Source organism: Piliocolobus tephrosceles, chromosome 10, assembly GCF_002776525.5.
Source record: "Piliocolobus tephrosceles isolate RC106 chromosome 10, ASM277652v3, whole genome shotgun sequence".
Classification (NCBI taxonomy): Eukaryota; Metazoa; Chordata; class Mammalia; order Primates; family Cercopithecidae; genus Piliocolobus; species Piliocolobus tephrosceles.
Window position 1 is genome coordinate 65,609,540 of NC_045443.1, and position 23,271 is coordinate 65,632,810.

General features: G+C 38.5%; 1 protein-coding gene across 6 annotated transcripts in view; it reads right to left on the minus strand.

Moving 5' to 3' along the window:
• Positions 1–3,773: 3,773 nt before the first annotated feature.
• The window catches only part of MDM1 (Mdm1 nuclear protein), a 38,297-nt gene continuing 18,799 nt past the window's right edge, over positions 3,774–23,271 (minus strand). For 4 of the 6 annotated variants that reach the window (XM_023195326.3, XM_023195323.3, XM_023195327.2 and 1 more), the window contains 4 exons: positions 23,138–23,247; positions 12,155–12,407; positions 6,369–6,428; positions 3,774–4,575 (listed from right to left, as the gene is read on the minus strand). In XM_023195326.3, the coding sequence (XP_023051094.2) occupies positions 4,463–4,575; positions 6,369–6,428; positions 12,155–12,407; positions 23,138–23,247 (536 nt within the window). In that variant the 3' untranslated portion in view covers positions 3,774–4,462. The remainder of the gene's footprint in view (positions 4,576–6,368; positions 6,429–12,154; positions 12,408–23,137; positions 23,248–23,271) is intronic. The other 2 variants (XM_023195324.3, XM_023195325.3) reach the window with 2 other exon arrangements.

Consider the following 23,271-nt stretch of genomic DNA (forward strand, 5'->3'; position numbering starts at 1 on the left):
TCTATTGTTATTTGTGGCTTGTTTTTATTTTCTAGATGGACTTCAGCCAAGGAAAGAAACTAAACCAAACCATTTTTATAAGCCAAGGAATGTGTAAGTGGTATAATAAATATTAAAGCCGTTTATCTTGAGCTGGTTTTCTGAAGTAGATTGTTTTCTCTGTCAGGCAAGTGATATGGAAAGAATAGAAGAGACTGAGGTAGTAACTAGTGGTGAGCTTGTAAACCACCTCGCAGTAAATGGGAGAAGCCCTAATTCATGGCATTGGTTGATTTCAGTAGTGTAAATACTCCCACCATGGCCAATTTCAAACTACTGATAACTTTAACAACTTGCTCACAACATTCTTCAATATTTAATGATTGGCCATGAGTCAGCTCCAGCATAATACTGGCATGTAGACTGTAAAGGGGAGAAACCGAACAATTTCCCAGCATTATCTAAATTGTCCATTATGTGGTTTGAATTGGTGTAAACTCCCCAAACATTACCCTACCTGTTGGCCTCATGCTCTGATTTCCACAGGTGGCTTAGTGTCCCCCAAGTCCTCATTTCTCAATTTCCAGATATGCTTTTTATGGATATAGGGCAGAATGAAACCACGGATGGAGACTAACGGGTAGAGCACTTCGTAGAAGAGAAATGGATGCCATCTTTAAGATGACTGTTCCTTTGCTCTTACCTGCCACGTGGCAGGAGTCGCAGGATGGGCAGCTGCCTCCTGTATGAGAGCTGTAGGGTGGGAATGAAACATGACATAGGATTTAAAGAAGCTTGGCTCTAAGCCTGAGAGCAAAGGGCTGGGTCTTTCTGTGCCTCCACTTGCCATGGGAGAAAGACACATATGGTTAGATTGCAGAGTCAACATTAGCAAGAAAGTTCATCAGCATGGAGCTGAAGAGATCAGTAGCCTGCTTTTAGTCCATGAGTTAAGCTCATGGGGCAAGTTGGCTTCTCAGAGACCCCATGTGACCAGACATGGGGTCTGGTGCACAACCTATTGGTGCACCTATTGGTGCACAACCCTAGCTAGTCCAATGACACAGACTGTTGTTTGGTCTGGAGTAGTCTCTGTCAGCAGAATCACCCTGGGAAACTGAGTGATGGTGGTTTGACAGACTGGGCTCTGAGCACCCTAACATGACTACCACTATCAGATGTAAAAGTACCAAAAACATATCCCAAAACCAAACAGAAATAATTCTGGGATCATCTACTACTTTACATTATTTGTTCCTTTGGTAAACTTCTAGAAGTCAGGATATTTTCTGGATGTCTGATATGTGCATGCACAATTATAACAAAAATATATAATCCATCCTTGAGCTCCCTAAGTAGCCAACCTCACTGCTGCTCTACATAAGGACAAGCTTGTTTTAAATATTAATTTGCTTTCATTCTGGTTGAATCCATTTGTACAAAAATTCAATGCTCACATACTCTTTCCCGACTAGAAAAGGTAGACATTTATCTTCCAAGAAGGCAAAGTGGAAAATTAACTCGCAAATGAATCAACCAGAGAGAGAATTGAATCACAGAGGGACTTGCAATTTTAGCATACACACTTTCAAAGGAGTTAGCGTGGGTGGATTTCGAGTAAGGAGACCTAGATTTAATTCACCAGCCTTGAGATCTTGGGCCAGTTATTTCAGCTAAGTCTGTTTTCCCATCTGTAAAATGAGGATATTTATACTAAATCTCTTGGCAACATTTCCTCCTATGTACCAAGCATATTTATCATATTATTTATCCTTAATCATCAAAACCATCCTTCAAGGGTTAACTTGGAGTTCAGAATTCCATGGGGATCCACAGATGAGATTAGAAATTAATGTGCGAAACCTCCCATGTATGTGTTTTGGTGCATTTTTATAAGGGCTCTCAAACATGGATACACTGAGAATCTCAACACCTGGGGTGAAGACGGGGAGGGGCAGGGAAAAGAGCAGGTAGGTGTATGCACTTTAGAAAAACTTCCCACTGCAGTTCTGCGGTTGGCTCCCCAGTGTGGCTTGTGAGATATTAATTTAGACAAAAAGATCAAGCTACCAGTTTATATTTATTTGGGTATATACTGTATACTCAAAGCAGCAGTTATATTCAAGGTGAATAAAAACTGAATTACCTGGATATTCTGCAGAGAAATACAAGCACATATCTACACAAAGATTTGCACACCAATACTGATAGCAGTTTTATTCATTACAGTCCCAAACTGAAAACAACCCCAAAGTCCACCAGCAAGTGAATACATTAAGAGGCAACATGCGTACCAAAACATGGATGACTCTCAAAAATATTACGCTGAATAAAAGCCAGGCATAAAGGATGGTTCCATTTATACAAAATTCCTGTAAACTAATTTATACCAACGGAAAGCAGATTATTGGTTGCCTTGGGGACCAGGGGTGGAAGGACAGACTGACTGCAAAAGAACATGAAGAAACTTTTGGGGTGATGGAAACATAATGTATCATGATTGTGGTGTTAGTTTCACAGATGTGTACATCTATTCAAACTCATTAAGCTCTGCATTTTTTTAACAATTGCAGTTTATTATAAAGTATGCCTTAATAAAACTAATAAAAATTTGAATTAGCAATCCCAGCTCCTGAATACTAGCAAATCTCAAGAGGCAGTTATCATGTAACAAAGACTACTCACCAACTCAAATGCATGTCGTCTGAGTTGCCCTTAGTGTGAGCAATAAAACTCTACTGGGCCCTCAACACTGTTCTCTCCCCTGGGCCACTGAATAGGGTTTTTAACAGAAGCAGTCAATAACTGCAGAGCTAAATAGTTGCATGGAGACTGGGGTCATGACCTTGTCCCCATGAGAACTATATCCTAATCCATCTAACACCTGATAGATCAAGTTCATGTGGTTTGATCACTCTAATGGGTGTACCCAGATTTTACGTCTACAGCTTAGACAAAATAGACTGAGTTATGCAAAATCCCTTGCAAGCCAGCTCTAATTTCGAACTTCTTTACCATACATCAGTGGTCAGCCATTGAAAACTCCGTCCTAACCAACTAGACTAATCAACCTTTGAGGAAGAGGACAATGATATGTCTATTGTCTAGAGAGATAAGTTCCAAACCTATTTTACAATTAATATACCTCAGTACACATATGTATAGAAGCCAATTTGTGTTCTAAAGTCCAGTTATACTCTAATTTCAAACTTTTATTTTCATATTTAATGCCTTAGTAGCCTTTAATGAACAAACTAGTTTAAAGGTCAGTGAAAGATAGGCAAATATTTGTATGCCTACAGTTCTTTAAAACCTCATGATAATGTAGGATCTTTAACAAACTTATTGTGAACCAATGATTTGTAAATGCACTTTTGACCAAATTATCACTTTAGAACAGATGGTTCACTTGTTTTCTAATCAATAAGCATGAATATTCTGTATTTTTAGCTTCAGTACTTTCTATGTATTATGTAAAGATTTTACGTAACATAGTTGTAAAATCTGTATTTTTAGAAACTTAAATTTATCATGATTTGCAAGATAAACAGTATGACAACAGAACATGTCCTGTGAGTGAAGAAATACAGTAAAAAAGTTTTGTGTTAAATTTCTGTAAATGAGTCTGCCTTGCAAATTCTTTGTCCTACATTTGTGCGAAAATATCATAGACTTGGCTCCATTCCATTCTGACAGCTGCAAAACAAGTATATCTTTTCATTAACCTGTTATGAGTAGAATTCTTCTAAAAGATAATTATTTGTTCCATGTAATAACTTTCTGGAGAAGCCACACACTTGATCAATTTTTATTTCAAAATGTCTACCGAGTTTTAATTCTCCATTATACAGGTAAGTTTTCAAAAGCTAGACATTATTCAAATGTAAGCCAAAGTCCTTACACAAATAGAATACACTCAAAGATCAAAAATATACATATCTTTCAGCCAACTTTGTTACATAAGAAAAATATGTACAGCTGGTGTTTTCAAAGTACAATTATCTTAACACTGCAAACACGTATAGAAGGAACTAAAATAAAAAGAAACACTACAGCAAAGGTTAAAGGAACAACAAATTCATTTTACAACATTATCAATTATAAAGATACAGATATCAAATCTTAGGGAAATATATACTTCACACTGGGATCTTAACTTTTACTTCACTTTGTTTATCTTTTTAGAATATTCTCTGGATAGGTGAAAAATCTATCCATGACACCTATTACAAAAGTTACAACATGTGAAGAATTCAATAATCTATGTCTTTGTAGTCTGGGATAGATGTAAAAAGAATTTATTAAAAGTTAAATTTGTATAAGCCTATGTTAAAAATTTCCGAGTAAACTGTTCTATTGGAAATTAAATATTTCAAAGTAGAAAATGTTAGGAAAAAATTCAAACACTCAAAAGTTTTAACACAGTAAGCAATGAAGAAAAATTATGCCAATGTTTCCTTAGATAAAGGCAACTCAACTAGGTTTATGTTTTACCCCAGAAATCCTCCTTCCTTTTCTTAGCTCGTGCCAGAGTTTGAAAAGCCTGGAGACTAGAAGCTGCAGAGCGAGCAGAAATCTCAGACAATCTGTCCTCATCTGCAATGAAAAAATCCAGAGATTATATTCAGTGTCAAAAATATCTATTAAATAAATATTATGTTTTATATAACAGAAAATTAAAAGCATCAAACTGTGTATCAATGTCAAGTCAGTCAGAAAAAAAAGTAATCTACTGAAATGTAAGATATTAACATTCTCATGATACCTGACAGTAGTTTTACAGGTTTTTCATGCATAGACATCAAACCTTTTAATGTTAAAATTTAACGTTAAATTTTTTTTCCTTCCTGAAATCCTGTCATTAACAAAGCACATGGCCTATGATTTCAGTATTACTTGAAAATAATTCATCATAATACTGTTTTATCCTACTTTAAAAAGCACAGCTATTCTGAGCAAAAAGCTTTTCTAAACTTTTTAAAAACAAAATGCCATACCTTAACATGGTATTTACATCACATTTCTAAAATAATCTCACTAAATGTAGAAATAATGTTTGACTTTAATATGCTACCCTTCATTAGTACTGAAATTCCTCATTCTGAGTAAGCAAGTGTTTTATAAGGTTATATATAGACCCTATTCTTCCATTAGAAAGAAAATAGGACTGGATTCAAAGTTGCCAGACATTTATTTGCATTTCAAAACATACAACTTGATTTCTAGCTCAATGAATTATAACAAAAAGTCCTAAACATGCTAAACGCAAAGTCTTTAATATATGACACAGAGTATGAAATTTAAATTTACTTCAAATTCAAAATTTATAAGTTCAATAATTCCGTACTACTTAGGATGAATTAAAATAGTGATTCAATTATTCATATTGAATTCAAGTTCCTCCTGCCACTATTATAAGCAAATAAATGTCAGAATAAAAACTACAAAAGGCCAAGCATGGTGGGTCATGTCTGTAATCCCAGCACTTTGGGAGGCCAAGGCAGGCAGATCATGAGGTCAGGAGTTTGAGACCATCCTGGCCAACATGGTGAAACCCCATCTCTAGTAAAAATACAAAATTAGCCAGGTGTGGTGACGGGTGCCTGTAATCCCAGCTACTTGGGAGGCTGAGGCAGGAGAATTGCTTGAACCCCGGAGGCAGAGTGAGCTGAGATCGCGCCACGCACTCCAGCCTGGCGACAGAGTGAGACTCTGTCTCAAAAACAAAACAAAACAAAACAAAACAAAACTACAAAGAAGAAAAATGTCAATTTTCTCTAATCATGTATTTGTTTGACCATTGAAAATTGACAAAAATATATAGGCTTTTTTTTTTTTTTTGAGACGGAGTCTCGCTCTGTCGCCCAGGCTGGAGTGCAATGGCACAATCTCGGCTCACCGCAAGCTCCGCCTCCCGGGTTTACGCCATTCTCCTGCCTCAGCCTCCCGAGTAGCTGGGACTACAGGCGCCTGCCACCACGCCCGGCTAATTTTTTTGTATTTTTTAGTAGAGACAGGGTTTCACCATGTTAGCTAGGATGGTCTCGTTCTCCTGACCTCGTGATCCACCCGCCTTGGCCTCCCAAGGCATTTTTTAAAAAGATGGATGTAACGCTACGCCAAATTCCTGAGCCCCCAGCTAGACAAGGTGGAAAAAGAGAAAGAACACTGACCTCAGCTGTGACGTTGGGCACAATCTCTTATTATATGTTTGCCCTAGAACAATATTTTACCAGTTTACTCTCAGCTTATTCATTTGAAAATGGGGGTAATTTCACTCCCTCCCCCTACAGGGTTTCAAGGATCTAAGGAAAAATCTGTGGAAGTACTTCATAAGCTATATCATAGACTAGAACTCAAACTTTTATGTTATGTGACTATTGAAATACCTTCATCATTAAAGGCTTCATGCTGAGGTAACTGCGAATTGTTCATCCTTGCTTTTCCTACTTAAAAAAAAAAGGCAGAAGAAATTATCCTTCAAAAGCCACTGAACAGCTTATCTCAATTATATTCTAAACTGTTAGTAAAAGTAGGCTGTCAGAAATTTTATTAATTTTCAAACCTACATGTGAGTAAAGGTTGAAGAAATTACCATAAAAGGGCCAATCATAATTTATAATGCACTTATTAGCAAGCATGTAAACAAACTATGGATAACTTCCTAATATTCTTTCCAATGATAATATTGATCTAACTTTAAAGAAATGTAGTAGGCTTCTGATTAGAGATGGTAAATTAAATACATACATTTACAAGAACAACAAACTCATAGGACAAAGAGAATGGGAGCAAATAAGACACCAAGAAACTTTTTGGAACATGGAAAGCAAATGGAAGGGCAGTGAGTGTATGTATAACTATACCCAAGTAAGTGGAATTTTAAGCCAGCAGAAGAGTGAAACCAAGAAACAACCAACTTGTTCCCCAATGGCTCTGGGTTTGGGAGTATTGAGTACCACTGAAAGTTGGAGTGAAGGGAAGACTGAACTAGGAAACTGACTAAAAATCCTTTTACAAAAATAGTTAATATGCTAGGTCCTTCTTTAAATTTGCACAGCTGGGCAGTTCCCTCTTTCCCAAAAGAGACATGGAAGTTTCGTCTCCAAAAGTTTACCAGAACTACTTTGACTGAAGGATACCAGGTTCAACAGTGGGCAAGGGTACTATAGTCAAAACAGAGGCATTATATATATCATTTACCTCTTCAAAGAGATAAAACATTCCATTCATGAAATAAGAATGGGATGCTGTATAAAAGGAATATGCAATGTTTAAAAAATTCTTAGAAATTAAAAAAAGCAAAAATCTTTTTAAAAAACTAACAGATGGCACGTGGAGAGTCAAAGAGCAGACCCAGTTAACCCATCCCCTGCCTGGCTGTACCCCTCCACAGCTTAACACAAAGGACATAAACTTTGGGGAGTTTTATAACCCTGCCCAGGTGTGAGAAGCCAGAATAACTCCCCTGGGCAACATAGGGCAAGCTCAAATACCACTGCTACTACTGCAGCTGGTGCTCTTTTGCAAGCAGCACCTCCTGTTTAGAGGTCAACTGACAGGCCATTATACCATCTCTAGGTAGAATAATGCTGTGCCCAGAATGGAGAAAACCAGGGCCTGACCTCAGCTATCACCACTGCCTGCAACACCCTAGCTAACCAGTGGTCCTGAATCTGTCTACATGACAAGTTCACTACTATTATAACCAACATGCAAGAAAGCCAGCACCCTAAGCCTATCTACAACCAAGGAATCTCAGGAGTTCCAGATCTTTCCACTGGTGGGAAGTTTCTTTCAGCAGGGACACAACTGCAGTGCTAGGCTCAGTAGGGAGTCTACCCCATCACCCCAACAGTCAGGCAGCCTTAGTGCTCATGAAGGGTCTTGGAGAAGGGGTCTTCTTTCCCCTTGTCCACCACTGCAGACACAGCTGGGGCTTCTCCCACAGGACTCGGTATGGGTGTGCCTATAGACAGCCTTCCTGGAACACTTCAGGGTGACTGCTCGCCTACAGGAGGAGCACTCCCCAGATGCAGGCTTGCATGACAGGCAGAGTCACAATTCCTATCCACTTGGAACATCAACATTCCTACAGACAAAAAGAGGTGCCTGTCTGATCTGAATAGCTGGGACACTGGGACATGAGTGAGGCTAGGAGGTGGATAGCTTTCCTGCTGGCCTGGCAGGGAAGCTGAGGTGGCTCTCACCCTTCACCCTGATAAGACCTCCTTGCATCTGAGCGCTCCACCAGCCACCTTCATCAAGGCTGGGACCTGTGCCCACCAGTGGGTATTGCATTAACCCACCTGCCTTAGCTACAATAAGTTCCTACCCAGGGACACCTCCCCTAATGGCCTGAAACCTGAACTATCAACTCAGTAAAGAAAATACTGGAGAAAAATTAAATAAATAAAGAAGTACAAACCACAGGGGAATGAGATAAGCTTCAAGATATCTCTGCCATTCCAGCCCCACAGGAGACAGTGAACTCGCCCACACACTGAGTACACAGCCACTACAACCAGCATCTGAGGAAGCCATCATACAAAGACTCTCTATAACCAAAGAACTTATACTCTTAACCCGTAAAAGCACCAAGAACCAAATTAAACTATAACAAATTATAATCATTAAAGTCACATTCTTAAGAGGGGAAAATTTTTTTTTTAAAAACACATATAGTCAAATAAAAAATAAATTTGAGGACAATTAGAATAGTGCACCTAAAAAAGGAACCAGAAAGTAATTCTAGTAATATGACAAAACAGGGTTCTATAGTACCCTCAAAAGATCACACTCACTCTCCAGTAATTGATCCAAACCAAGATGAAATCTTTGAAATACCAGATAACAAATTCAGAAGGTTGATTATTAAGCTACTCAAGGAGCTACCAGAGAAAGGTGAAAACCAACATAAAGAAATTTTTAAAAAGTCAGGATATGAATGAAAAATTTTCCAGAGAGATATCATAAAGAAAACCCAATCAGAACATCTGGAAACAAAAAACACACTTAGAGAAATACAAAATGCAGTGGAAAGTTTCAAAAATAGACTAGAACAAGTAGAAGATAGCTACATGCCAGGTCCAAGGGGGAAAAAAAGCAGAAAAAATAATTTCAGAGCTCAAAGACAGGGCTTTCGAATTAACCCAATCAAACAAAAATAAAGAAAAAAGAATCAAATGAAATGAACAAAGTCTCCAAGAAATATGGGATTATGTAAACAACCAAACTTAAGAATAAATGGTGATACTGAGGGAGAAGAAAAGGCTAAAAGTTTGGAAAACTCACTTGAGGGAATAATTGAGGACAACTTCCCTGGCCTTGCTAGAGATTTAAATATCCAAACACAAGAAGCTCAATGAACTCTTAGGAACTTCACTGCAAAAAGATCACCACCAGGGCACATATTTATCAGGTTATCTAAAGTCAACATGAAGGAAAGAATTCTAACAGTTGTGAGGCAAAAAGCATCAGGTCATTTACAAAAGAAAAACTATCAGACTAACAACAGACTTCTCAGCAGAAACCTTACAAGGCAGAAGGCACTGGGGTCCTATCTTTAGCCTCCTTAAACAGAATACCTATCAGTCAAGAATTTTGTTAGTTTAGCAAAACTAAGTTTCATAAATGAAGGAGAAATAAAGTATTTTTCAGACAAACAAATGCTAAGGAATTTGTCATTGCCAGACCAGCACTACAAGAAATGCTAAGCAGGAGTTCTAAATTTTGAAACAAAAGCTTGACATGCAACAAAAGAGAACCTCCTGAAAGCTTAAAACTCACAGGGCCTATAAAACAATACAACGGAAAAAACAAAGTATCTAAGTAACAACTAACATAGTGAATAGAACAGTACCTCACATCTCAGTATTAACATGAATGTAAATGGCCTAAATGCTCCACTTAAAAGATATGGAATGGCAGAATGGATTAAAAACCACAAACCAAATATCTAACGCACAAAGATTCATATAAACTCAAGATAAAGGGGTAGGAAAAGATATTCCATGCAGATGGAAACCAAAAGCAAGCGGGAGTCTTATATCAGGCAAAACAGACTTTAAAGCAACAACTATCTAAAGAAAGACAAAGGTCATCATATAATGATAAAAAGGTCAATCCTATAAGAAGATATTACAATCAGTCCTAAATTTATATGCACCTAACACTGGAGTTCCCACATTCATAAAACAATTACTACTAGACCTAAGAAATGAAGTAGACAGCAACATAATAATAGAGAGGGACTTCAATACTCCACTGACAGCACTAGACAGATCATTAAGACAGAAAGTCAACAAAGAAACAATGGACTTAACACAATATTGTAGAACAAATGGACTTAACAGATATTTACAAAACATTCTACCCAACAATTGTAGAATATACATTCTTCTCATCATTTCACATGGAACATTTTCCAAAACAGACCACATGACAGACCACAAAACAAGTCTCAATAAATTTAAGAAAATCATACCAACTATCTTCTCAGACCACAGTGGAGTGAAACTAGAAATCAACTCCAAAAGGAACCCTCAAAACTATACGAATACATGGAAATTAAATAATCTGCTCTTGAATGATTTGGGGGTTAACAATGAAATCAAGATGGAAATTCAAAAATTCTTTGAAATGAATAACAGTGACACAAGTTATCAAAACCTCTGGGATACAGCAAAAGCAATGCTAAGTGGAAAGTTTATAGCATTAAATGCCTACCTTAAAAAGTCTGAAAGAGCACAAACTGACAACCTAGTATCACACCTCAAGGAACTAGAGAAACAGGAACAAACACCATGGAATACTAATCCACCATTTAAAGGAATGAAATAATGTCTTTTGCAGCAACTAAGATGGATGTGGAGGTCATTATTCTAAATGAAGTAACTCAGGAATGAAAAACCAAATACTGCATGTTCTCACTTATAAGTGGGAGCTAAGCTATGAGGACACAAAGACATAGAAAGTGATATAACAGACTGTGGGGACTTGGGGTGGGGGGAGGGATAAAAGTCTCCATATTGGGTACAGTGTACACTGCTTGGGTAACAGTTGCATTAAAATTCAGAATTCACCACTATAGAATACATCCATGTAACCAAAACTACCTGTACCCCAAAAGCAATTGAAATAAAAATTTTTTAAAGCAGAAAAGATAGAAGATAAAAATTAGTAACCTTTCAAATTTAAAGACAGAGATGGAAAATAGGAGAGGTAAGACAAAAAATAAAATCATGTCCAATATCTGAATAGGAGCCCTAGAAAGAAGAAACAGAGAAAGGAGAGATTTTTTTTTTTTTTTTTTTTTTTTTGCCTCCCAGACTTAAGCAATTCTCATGCCTCAGCCTCCCAAGGAGCTGAAATTACAGGCGTGCACCATCACACCCAGGTACTTTTCTTGTAGTAGAGACAGGGTTTCATCATGTGGCCCATGATACAGGCTGGTCTCAAATTCCTGGCCTCAAGTGATCCGCCTGCCTTGGCTTCCCAAAGTGCTGGGATTACAAATGTTAGCTACTGTGCCTGGCCAGGAGAGGAAATTTTTGACTGAATAATTCAAGAAAATGTTCCAGAAGTAAGAATTTTCCAGATTGAAAGGTCTATGGAGTACCAGCAAAATGAATTAAAAAAAATACTCTCTCAGAGGCACATCACAAAATTTTAGAACATTAGATATGAAGAGAAGATCTCAAAAGCTGCCAGAAAGAAAACATCACATATAGAAGATCCAGAATAAAAGCAGCATCTGACTTCTTAACATTAACGATGACAGCTAGAAAAGAGCTGAGCAATGCCTACTAAAACTAAAGGAAAGTCATTTCTGACCGTGAATTCTACACCCAGGCAACATTTGGCATCGTCTGGAGACATTTTTGGTTGTCACATCCAGAGAAGAGGTGCTACTGGCATCTATCTAGTGGATTCCCTCTGTGTATGAATAACAACATGAGAGATATCTCACACATATACAACAGCAAAAAGTGAACTTAGGTGCAGCACAATTCATCCCAAAGAGGGATTTTTCCTATTTAAAGAAATCTTATTAATACACTAACCAAAAATACTAAATAAGTGATTTATTAATATAAAGTGCATTCTTAGCCTTTGTACCTATCAGTATAACAATTTATTTTAAAAGACAAAAAATTAAAACCAAAATAATTACCATTGTGCTGAAACTCTGGATCTCTAAGAGAGCCCTGAATTCGACGAGAGGGATGCCAGTAGGATGGAACATGCGGTGGAGAAAGTGACTGTCCAGGGGGATTTGTTGGGTATTCTGGAATTTTTGAAACTGGAAGAGTTGCCTCAGCAAATCTGGGGATATTGTCTTCAGAATCTTCCCGCAAAGGCAGAGGATCAACTGTTTTTATACCAGCGGCTGGAGAAGTCAGTAGGGATACAGCACGACTTTCTTTCTAAATGACAAAAAAAAAAAAGATGCCTATGTGTAGTAAATGCCTATGTAAATAAATAAGCCAAACATTTAAATGCAAAAAAATATAACCAAAAAGCAGAAGAAAAAATATGAGAGAATTTATACAACCTCTATATGGGGAAGATATGATACAGACGAACAGACTTGGCTATATAAACAAAATACGTAGACGTTTTATAAATTAAAAGAAAAATGCAGAACTTGGAAAAAATATACAACTTTTATGATTGACAATGAATTATCATTGCTACATTTCTTTAAAAGCAGTAAGAAAAACACAAACCCAATTAAAAGTAGAAAAAGGGTATGAATAAGCAATTCATATACTGTACACACAAATCACAAACAGCAAACATATTCTACCTTACTAAATATCAACTATAAAATGAAAGCACTGAGATATTAACTTTTCACGTACCAAATTTCAAAAATTAATTTTTAAAAGAACAATGATACCAGAGCTGACGAGGATGTAGAGAAATTGGCAATCTCATAGACTGCTATTGGGAGTACAATCTTTCTGGGGGGCTGGCAAAACACACAGAAGCCTTAAAATTTTGTGTTATTTGACTACACAATAATACTTGGGGAGTAGTTACAAACACAAAATAATGTAAAGAAAAATGTAGCTATGGATGGATTTCTTTACAGGATTTCTTCAAACAGATTAAGAAATAACAATAGAAATCTGAATAAAAATTAGATTTTAACAATAAGCATCTGGTTTTTAAAAACTATGGTGTAACTATAGATTGCACATCTCCATAAAAATAAGATTATGAATATTTCATGATGTGAAAATATGTTCACAACAGCACTAAAAATAGATTATAAAACCTTTCTACAGTATGATAAATAAATAACCAAATATTCTAATACATATATACCTAAATAACTCAAAAATTTAACAGTGGATGTCCCTGAACAGTACATGTAAGATACTTACCTACTTTTTTAGTTTGGTCAGTATTTGCTGTTTTCCACAATGACTATGTATCACTGTTCTAAAAGTCACTAACAATTTTACTTTTTAAAAGAAGGCAGCTAGCTAGACACAATGGCTCACACCTGTAATCCTAGCAATTTGGGAGGCCAAGGTGGGAGGATCATTTCAAGCCAGGAGTTCAAGATCAGCCTGGCCAACAGGGTGAAACCCATCTCTACTAAGAATACAAAAATTAGCCAGGTGTGGTGGCGCACACCTGTAATCCCAGATACTTGGGTGGCTGAGGCACAAGAATTGCTTGAGCTGGGAAGGCAGAGATTGCAGTGAGCCATGATCGCATCACTGTACTAAACGGAGAGAGACTGTCTCAAAAAATAAAAATAAAAATAGTCCAGATGCAGTGGCTCACGCCTGTAATCCTAGCACTTTGGGAGGCTGAGATGGGAGGATCACTTTAGGCCAGGAGTTTAAGACAAGCCTGGTAGCCAGGCGCGGTGGCTCAAGCCTGTAATCCCAGCACTTTGGGAGGCCGAAACGGGTGGATCACGAAGTCAGGAGATCGAGACCATCCTGGCTAACAGGGTGAAACGCCGTCTCTACTAAAAAATACAAAAAACTAGCCGGGCGAGGTGGCGGGCGCCTGTAGTCCCAGCTACTTGGGAGGCTGAGGCAGGAGAATGGCGTGAACCCGGGAGGCGGAGCTTGCCGTGAGCTGAGATCCGGCCACTGCACTCCAGCCTGGGCGACAGAGCGAGACTCCGTCTCAAAAAAAAAAAAAAAAGACAAGCCTGGTTAACATAGCAAGACCCCATCTCTATTTATTTAAAAAAAGAACAAATTTAAATTAAATTAAAAACAAAAGAAGGCAAACCAGTAAAATCAAATACAGTTCCAAACTTTCCTGATAATTTCTTGTAATTGTTGCCTTCACTTATTATCTTTGATTCTATCAATGTAACATTCAAAACACTGCTTTCTAAACTTAGATATCTTTGTCTGTGATTGTAGAGCTTATTGCTTCAAAGTGGCCTAGGGCTGCTGGTCTCAACCAATAAACATATTTCAAATCAGTATGTAGGATAAAACCACAAATCTTCCACTTGCTTTCTTTTTCAAACAAGTATCACTTAGGACAATACAAATAAATTGTTCTTTTTTTTTCCTTTTTCTATATATATGAACAAAATTTGTGATCTTTGTCAAATTGGTTTTACAATTGCTGAAAATACCTGAAAGAAACCTGTAAAATAAAAGACATGGGGTTCCCAGGTTTAACATAACTGATTCTGCGATCTGTTTTTGAGCCTAAAGCCTCAAAAGGCCAATAGGTCTCACTGCTCTACTCAGCCCTGTGTATGGCAATTCTCCACTGAGGAGCCACAGTGATTGGATTTACCCTCTGAAGCATATCCTGTTTGCTTTGTTGCTTCTGATATTCCAGAGGTTTCTCAGTGACATTAGAGTAACATCCAAGAGAATAAACCCCACTTGATTGTGATGAATTATCTTTTTGATGTGCTGCTGGATTCAGTTTGATTGGATTTTGTTGAGGATTTTTGTGTCTACGTTTATCAGGAATATTGGTCTACAGTTTTCTTTTGTTGTTGTTGTTGTGTCCTTGACAGATTTTGTTATCAGGATGATACTGGTTTCATAGAATGTGTTAAGGAGAAATCCTTTCTCCTTGATTTTGGGGAATAGTTTTAGCAGATAAATAGAATTTAAAACAAAAACCATATGATCATCTCAATACATGTGGAAAAAGCATTTGATAAAGTCCAATATCCCTTCATGATAAAAATCCTCAACAGACTAGGCAATGAAGGAACATACCTCTCAAAATAATAAGAGCCATCTATGACAAACCCACAGCCAGTATCATACTAAATAGGCAAAAGCTCGAAGCATCCCCACTAAGAACAAGACAAGGATGCCCACTCTCACCACCTCTATTCAACATAGTACTGAAAGTCCTACCCGGAGCAATCAGGCAATAAAAAGAAACAAAAGGCATCTAAATAGAAAAAGAGGGAGTCAAATTATCTCTGTTCACTCATGATATGATTCTAAACCTAAAAAAACCATAACAATCCCTCCAAAAGACCTGATAAATGACTTCAGTAAAGTTTCAGGATGCAAAAATTAACGTGCAAAAATCAGTAGCATTTCTACACACCAATAATTCAAGCTGAGAACAAAATCAAGGATAAAGTCCTGCTACAATGGCCCCCCAAAAATAAAGTACCTAGGAACACAGCTAACCAAGGAGGTTATCTCCTTGAGTTCATCTCCACATGAACTACAAAACATTGCTGAATGAAATTATAGATGACATAAACAAATGGAAAAGCATTCCACGCTCATGGATTGGAAGAATCGATATTGTTAAAATTGCCACACTGTCCCAAAGTAACTTACAGATTCAATGCAATTCCTATCAAATTACCAATGTCATTTTTCACAGAATTAGAAAAAGCAGTTCTAAAATTCATATGGAAGCAAAAAAAAGGGCCCAAAGCAATCCTAAGAAAAAAAAAAAAAGAACAAAGCTGGAGGCATTACATTACTTGACTTCAAACTATACTAGAAGGTTACAGCAACCAAAACATCAGGGTACTGGTAAACAAACAGACACATACACTAATGGAACAGAAAAGAGAACTTAGAAATAAAGCTATACACCTACAGCTATCTGATCTTTAACAAAGATGACCAAAAAAATGAACAATGGAAAAAGGACACCCTATTCAATAAATGGTGCTGGGAAAACTGGCTAGCTGTATGTAGAAGAATGAAATTGGAACCCTACCTCTCACTATATATAAAAATTAACTCAAGATGGATTAAAGACTTAACTGTAAGACCTCAAAGTACAAAAATCCTAGAAGAAACCCTAGAAAAATCTCTTCTGGACATTGGCTAAGGCAAGGAATTTATGACTAAGTACTCAAAAACAAATGTAACAAAAACAAATTGGCAATTGGGACTTAATTAAACTACAGAGCATTTGCACAGCAAAAGAAACTATCAACAGAGTAAACAGACATCTTACAGAACGGGAGAAAATATGTGCAAACTACATATCTGACAAAGGACTAATATCCAGAATCTATAAGGAATTTAACAAGAAAAAAACAATTCCATTAAAAAGTGGGCAAAGGACATGAACAGACACTTTTTAAAAGAAGACAAAGCAGCCAACAAACATGAAAAAATGCTCAACATCACTAATCACCAGAGAGTTGTAAATCAAAACCATAATGAGATATCACCTCACACCAGTCAGAATAGTTATTATCAAAAAGTCAAAAAACAACAGATGTTGGCAAGGCTGCAGAGAAAAGGAAATGCAACCCCTGTGGAAAGCAATATGAAAATTTCTCAAACAACTAAAACTAGAACTACCATTCAACCCAGAAATCTCACTACTGGGTATCTACCCAAAGGAAATAATTCTGTGAAAAAGATCTGCACTTATAGATTTATTCCAGCACTATTCACATTAGCAAACTCATGGAATCAGCCTAGGTGCCCATCAACAGGGGATTGGGTAAAGAAAATGTGGTACATATACACACCATAGAATACTGCGCAGCCATAAAAAAGAATGAAATGTTCAATGTTCACTATTTGGGTGATGGGTTCAATACAGCCCAAACCCCAGCATTATACAATATATCAATGTAACAAACCTGCACATGAACCCTCTGAATCTAAAATAAAATTCAGGCTGGGCACAGTGGCTCAAGCCTGTAATCCTTCCACTTTGGGAGGACTGCTTGAGCCCAGGAGTTTGAGAACAGTGTGACAACACAGTGAGACCCCAAGTCTACAAAAAACTTTTTTCAAAAATTAGCCAGGCATGGTGGCACATATCTGTGGTCCCAGCTACTCAGGAGGCTGAGGTGGGAGGATTGCCTAAGCCCAGGAAGTTGAGGCTACAATGAGCAATGATCGCACCACTGCACTCGGGCCTGGGCAACACAGCAAGACCTTGTCTCCAAAAGCAAAAAGTGGGCCAGATGTGGTGGCTGTAACCTATAATCCCAGAATTCTGGGAGGCCGAGGCAGGTGGATCACTTGAGGCCAGGAGTTCAAGACCAGCCTGGCCAACATGGCAAAACCACATCTCTACTAAAAATACAAGAATTAGTCAGATGTGGCGGCAGGCGCCTATAGTCCCAGCTACTTGGGAGGCTGAGGCATGAGAACTGCTTGAGCCTGGAAAGCAGAGGTTGCAGTGAGCCAAGATCGCACTACTATACTCCAGCCTGGTCAACAAAGTGAGACCCTGTTTCCAAAAAAAAAGAAAAAAAGTGAATATACAATTAAACTTAAAAAAAGAAAAAAAAGAACTACTAAGATCCTTACTTGGCCTCCCTTTCTAGTCTCAGCCACATTCTTAATCTCTCTGGGTTCTTGCCCTAGGGAAGAACACTTGCACTTCCTGTTCTTTCTTTCTTTCTTTTTTTGTGAGACAGAGTCTCACTCTGTCGCCCAGGCTGGAGTGCAGTGGCGCGAGCTGGGTTCACTGCAACCTCGGCCTCCCAGGTTCAGGTAATTCTCATGCCTCAGCCTCTCAAGTAGCTGGGACTACAGGCACGCGCCACCATGTCCAGCTAATTTTTGTAATTTTAGTAGAGATGGTTTCACTATGTTGGCCAGGCTGATGTCGAACTCCTGACCTCAAGTGATCCACCTGCCTTGGCCTCCCAAAGTGCTGGGATTACAGGCGTGAGCCACTGCGCCGGTCCCTGTTCTTTCTAACTGGAAAACATTCTCTGCCCCAGATATCAGCATGGGCACCTTCCTCATCAGTCAGGTCTCAGTTAAAACATCATCTCCTTAGAGGTGCCTGTCCTGATGGCCCAAACTAAAGCTGTCTTACCCATCCCTTAGAGATATGTAGTTTTATTTAATTCACAGTGCTTACTACTATGTGAAAGTATTTTCTTTAAAAATTGTCTATTCCTCCCAGTGAAAATGTAAGCTTCATGAAGGCAGGGATTTTGACTGATTAATGAATCCCCAGATCCTAGAACAGTGCCTGGCACTTGTTAAGAGCCTATTAAATATTGAATTGAATGAATGAAAATAAAACACCCCTCCAAAGAGGTTCCTTGTCCAGAGTTCTCTTGCTCAGTGCATGGTACCTCCATCAATCTTGTTGGGCAAGCTAGAAACTTAGCAGGCATCCCTGTCTCTCATCCCCTGTTATCCAACCCAGCATCAAGCCTTAACATTGTTCCCCTTACACAATTGTGCAGTTTCATCCACTTCTATTTCTCCCCTCCTTCATCCAAGCTACCAACACCTCCTACGTGGACTACTACAATGGCCTTTTAAGGGCATTCAGTCTACTCTTGCCTCCTATGGCAGCCAGACAGATCTTGAAAACATATATCCATCACAATTCCCATACTTAAAATATTTCAATGGCTTCCCATTGCTCTTCAGATAATGACAGAAATCCCTATGTTGCTATGTTTTCCAGCCTCATGTTGCACCAGACTCCCTGCCACACACTGTATTGGTCTTTGTTTCCTCAAACTCTGCCTTCTTTCTCTCCACAAGATCTTGGCATATGCTATGCTCCTTCTCCCCATCCTTTTTTCCTGGTTAATGCTTCCTTTTCTCCTTTATCTTAGTTCAGTTATGACTTTTTCAAAGAAGCATCATTGACTTCCAAGAAGGTTTCTGATCTCCATGATTAGGCCAATTCCTTCCAGAATAGCGCTAAATACTTGTATTTTGAAACTCTTATTAGTTTTAATTTCACTTTTTTTGTGTGTGATTTTAACATGTATCTTACCAGACTGCAGGTTTCCTAAGATTATGTACCATGTCTGTTTCTATCCACTATCATTGCCACAGCATATGGGTAAATCTGTTAAATGAATGAAGTAAGCAAATCCATGCTTGGGTTTTTAATATAATTTTAAATTTGAAAATGCTTCCTGATGATCAAACCAATATGAGAATTCTACCCTAAAGTTTTGGTACATACTGATAATTTATTGGAAATTGAATGACCTACACGTTTAATTTTATACATAATAATAACGTAATTTCTTATCAATGCTTCTATAAGAGAATATAAGGGGAAAAACTGATGTGTATATCAAAGTTTAGTGACTCCTCTGCCTACCAGTAACCAAGGGGTAGACACTGGGAAATAACCAAAGCTAGCTAGCTCCAGGTATAGTCCCTGGTAGTGCTGGTCGCAGAAAATTCACATGGAAGGATATCCAATCAAGTTGTCAATAATAAACTTGTGTACGTATGTACATATGTATGTATTTATTGGTTTGGAGACAGTCTCACTCTGTCTCCCAGGCTGGAGTGCAGTGGCGTGATCTCAGCTCACTCCAATCTCCGCCTCCTGGGTTGAAGTGATTCTTGTGCCTCAGTCTCCCAAGTGGCTGGGATTACAGGCGTCTGCCACCACGCCCAGCTAATTTTTGTATTTTTAAGTAAGGACAAGGTTTCCCCATGTTGGCCAGGCTGGTCTTGAACTCCTGGCTTCATGTGATCCGCCCACCTTGGCCTCCCAAAGTCCTGGGATTACAAGCATGAGCTACCGCATCAGGCCAGAAACTTGCTTATTTTAGAGGAGTTGGTAATTAAAATGTTAAAAGTGTACAGTACGCACAGTGAGACAGAGATTGGCATTAACATTCTGAGGAATGATATTACTCTACTTAGATTACTCAATAAATTAATTCCACAGTAAGTGAAAATAATACATATAAATCCAGTTGCAAATATAGATTAGTCACTCATTTTGGCTGAATCAGCTGTGTGTATACAGTTGCCTAAAAGCTCACACCTTCCAGATGGCAGCCTGGATTTCTCAGGAGGAGTGTAACAGTCCACTAAGATCTGATTCTCATGAGTCCTCTGACTGTATTCCTAATGTCACATTTCCTTTAATAAACCAATGTATACATAAGCAACAGGAAATAGTTTAGATATTCTGTCACTCCAATAACATTCATTCCATCTGTTACGTGCTATGAGCTGGGCTCTGTTCTAAGCACTGGGGATTAAGAGGTAGAGGGTACTCTGATCCCATCTCCCACCTGTTCCCAAACCCTGAAAACTCCTACTTTGTACTCAAATTCACAAACAGCCATCAGCAACATTCCCTATAGATTTTCAACCTTTTCTCTGAATGTTCTCTATTCTACTCCAACCACTTACACCTATTGCTAAGCCTTGTCATTACTGGTAAATGCAACCTCTCCATAATCTACATTTCTAACCACCATTTCCTAACTTTAAGACTAATCCCCAAGGGTGCCCCAATTCCAACAAGTCTTTTATTTTACCTAGACCATCCATCCACTGATCTTATCACCTCTGCACTGTTCTCAAGTCCCAGTGTCTTTCCCTCACCAACTCATTATAATCCCTTCTTCATATATACCTTAACTCCATTCCCCTTTTTCTCACTTTGTCTTATTCTCATGACAAGTTGAAAACCCTAGGTAAATGCAACACTCTGACTCTATCAAGTTCAAACCCTAGGTAAATCCAACTCTCTATCTGATAAAAGTATGCTGCACCTCTGCAGCCAAACATTGCTGGAGAAAGGCACACAACCCTTCCTGACTGGTCTTCCGCCAACTTTGTGACCACCAACCTAAAATGGCCCCTTAACACTGGCCTAAAATATCCCACAATCCCCTGGCCCACTCACTCTCCCACTCTCTGAGAAGACTACTTCATGCCTTCACTTTCCTCAAATCTCCAACATCTTCCCCAGCTTTATTCTCAGCAAGGACTTTTCTTCACACGTCACCAAGAAGCAGTAAGAAGAGGTTTTCCAAAAGCTGCCATCACATCTTCCTACATTCATCAGCAGTGCCCATGAATTCCGCTTTCCCTCTTGTAAAAATAAACAGTCAGTGTCTAAAGCCAACCCTTCCATATCTCCGCCAGATCCTAAGCCCTTTCTCCTACTCAAGAGCATCTTTCCAACAACTTTCCCCTCACTCCTGCATCATCAGCTTTTCTCTCTCCAAAATTATTCTTGTCAACATACAAACATGCTGTAATGTCTTCCGTCTTGATCTTACTTCTCCCAACTACTCCTGCATTACTCTGCTTCCCCTCTTGGAAAAGAAACACTTCAAAGAATTATCTATGGCAGCTTTCTTCAATTCTTCTCCTCTTTTTCCTCTTGAATTCACTTGCACTTAGGCTTTTGTTCCTCCCTTCCACCAAAACTGCCCTTTATCAAGGTCACCAATGACCTCCGTGTTGCTAAATCCAATAAGCAACTGTCCTATCTTACTGACCTATCTGTAGCATTGACTCTCCTCCTCCTTGACACCTCCAGGATACCAGTCTCCTGTCTGTCACCACCTCACTGGCTGCTCTCCTTCAGTCTCCTTTGCTGACTAGTCCTCAACTTCCCAATATCAAAAAACTGGGGCTTAGACCTACCTGTCTGCAACTATTCTTCTCTGTCTACACCCACTCCCTTGATGATTTCCTCCGGTCTCAATACTTTAAATACCTGACTCACCTAAGCTATAAAGAGCCTCAAATCTGTACCGATAGCCCAACTTCTCCTCTACACTCCAAACCTATATAGTCAGTTCCCTATTCAACATGTCTACTTGTATGTCTAATAAGCTTCTCAAATTTAGTGTGTCCAGAATGGAATTCTTGATCTTCCCCAACTCAGTTAAATGGTAACTCCATCCTTATTGCTAAGGCCAAAAATCTTGAGTCACCCTTAATTTTTCTCCATCAGCAAATCTTGTTGGCTGTACCTTCCATGTATATCCAGAATTGAACTTTATCATATGACTTTGACTGCCACCACCAAGGTCCAAACAACCATCACCTCTTGCCTGGATAGAGTAAGTGACTCCCAACTGTTTTTATGCACCAGCTCTTGCTCTACTACTATCTATTCTCAACACAGTTTGGGAAAAAACTAAGTAATATTATGCCACTCCTCTGCCTTTCCAATAGCTTCCCACTGCATACAGAAAAAAATTCAATATCTTTGCTATGATTTACAAAGCCCTACACAATTTAGCACCCCATTATGTCTCTGAACCCATTATCAACACTGCTATCCCTCTCATTCTCTCTCTCTCTTCCAGCTACAGTGATCTCCTAGCTGTTCCTCAGGGAGGCAGATACCCCCTTCACCTAAGGGATCTGCACTTGCTGTTCTTGTCACCTAGACCTTCCCAGATCCGCATACAGGTCAATCCCTTACCTTTATCAGATCCTGCTTAAATGCCACTCTCGCACTGAGGACTTTCCTGACCACTTCCTGTTCACTTCAGCGGCTTTATTTTTCTCCTTAGTACTAATCAATATCTAAAATACTGTGTATTTTACCTGGTTATTTTGTTTATTGTCTCTCTCCTCCACTAGAACGTAAGTTCAATGACGGCCATGATTTTTGTCTGTTTGTTCTCTGCTATATCCCCAGCACTAAAACAATGCCTGGAACATAGCTGGAATACAACTGCCACACAGGAGATGCTCAATAAAAGTACTATTTTCTTTCTCTTCCTGTTGAGTCACTACTGACAAAGTTGAAAGTGTATCAACAGAAACACAATGCTTCTAACAGAAAAAATGTCAAGACTTTTGCCTTACTAAAAGTAGGTTAACAGTATCATCTCCTCGTATGATAGCCACAATTCTCTAAATTCTTAACCTATCATTCATTTATTACATGTCTACAATAATTAGTCACAGATGAGATAATTTTTTCCCCAAAATATATTTACGTTAGTAAAATCATTCTTTGAAGTTTCTAAACAATCCTGAGAGGTCATTCTTTTCCTCTGTTCTGGGGCTGGAGGCTTCATCTTAGATGGAGACACTAAAACAGCACCACCTGGAAAAATAAAGGAGATGATAG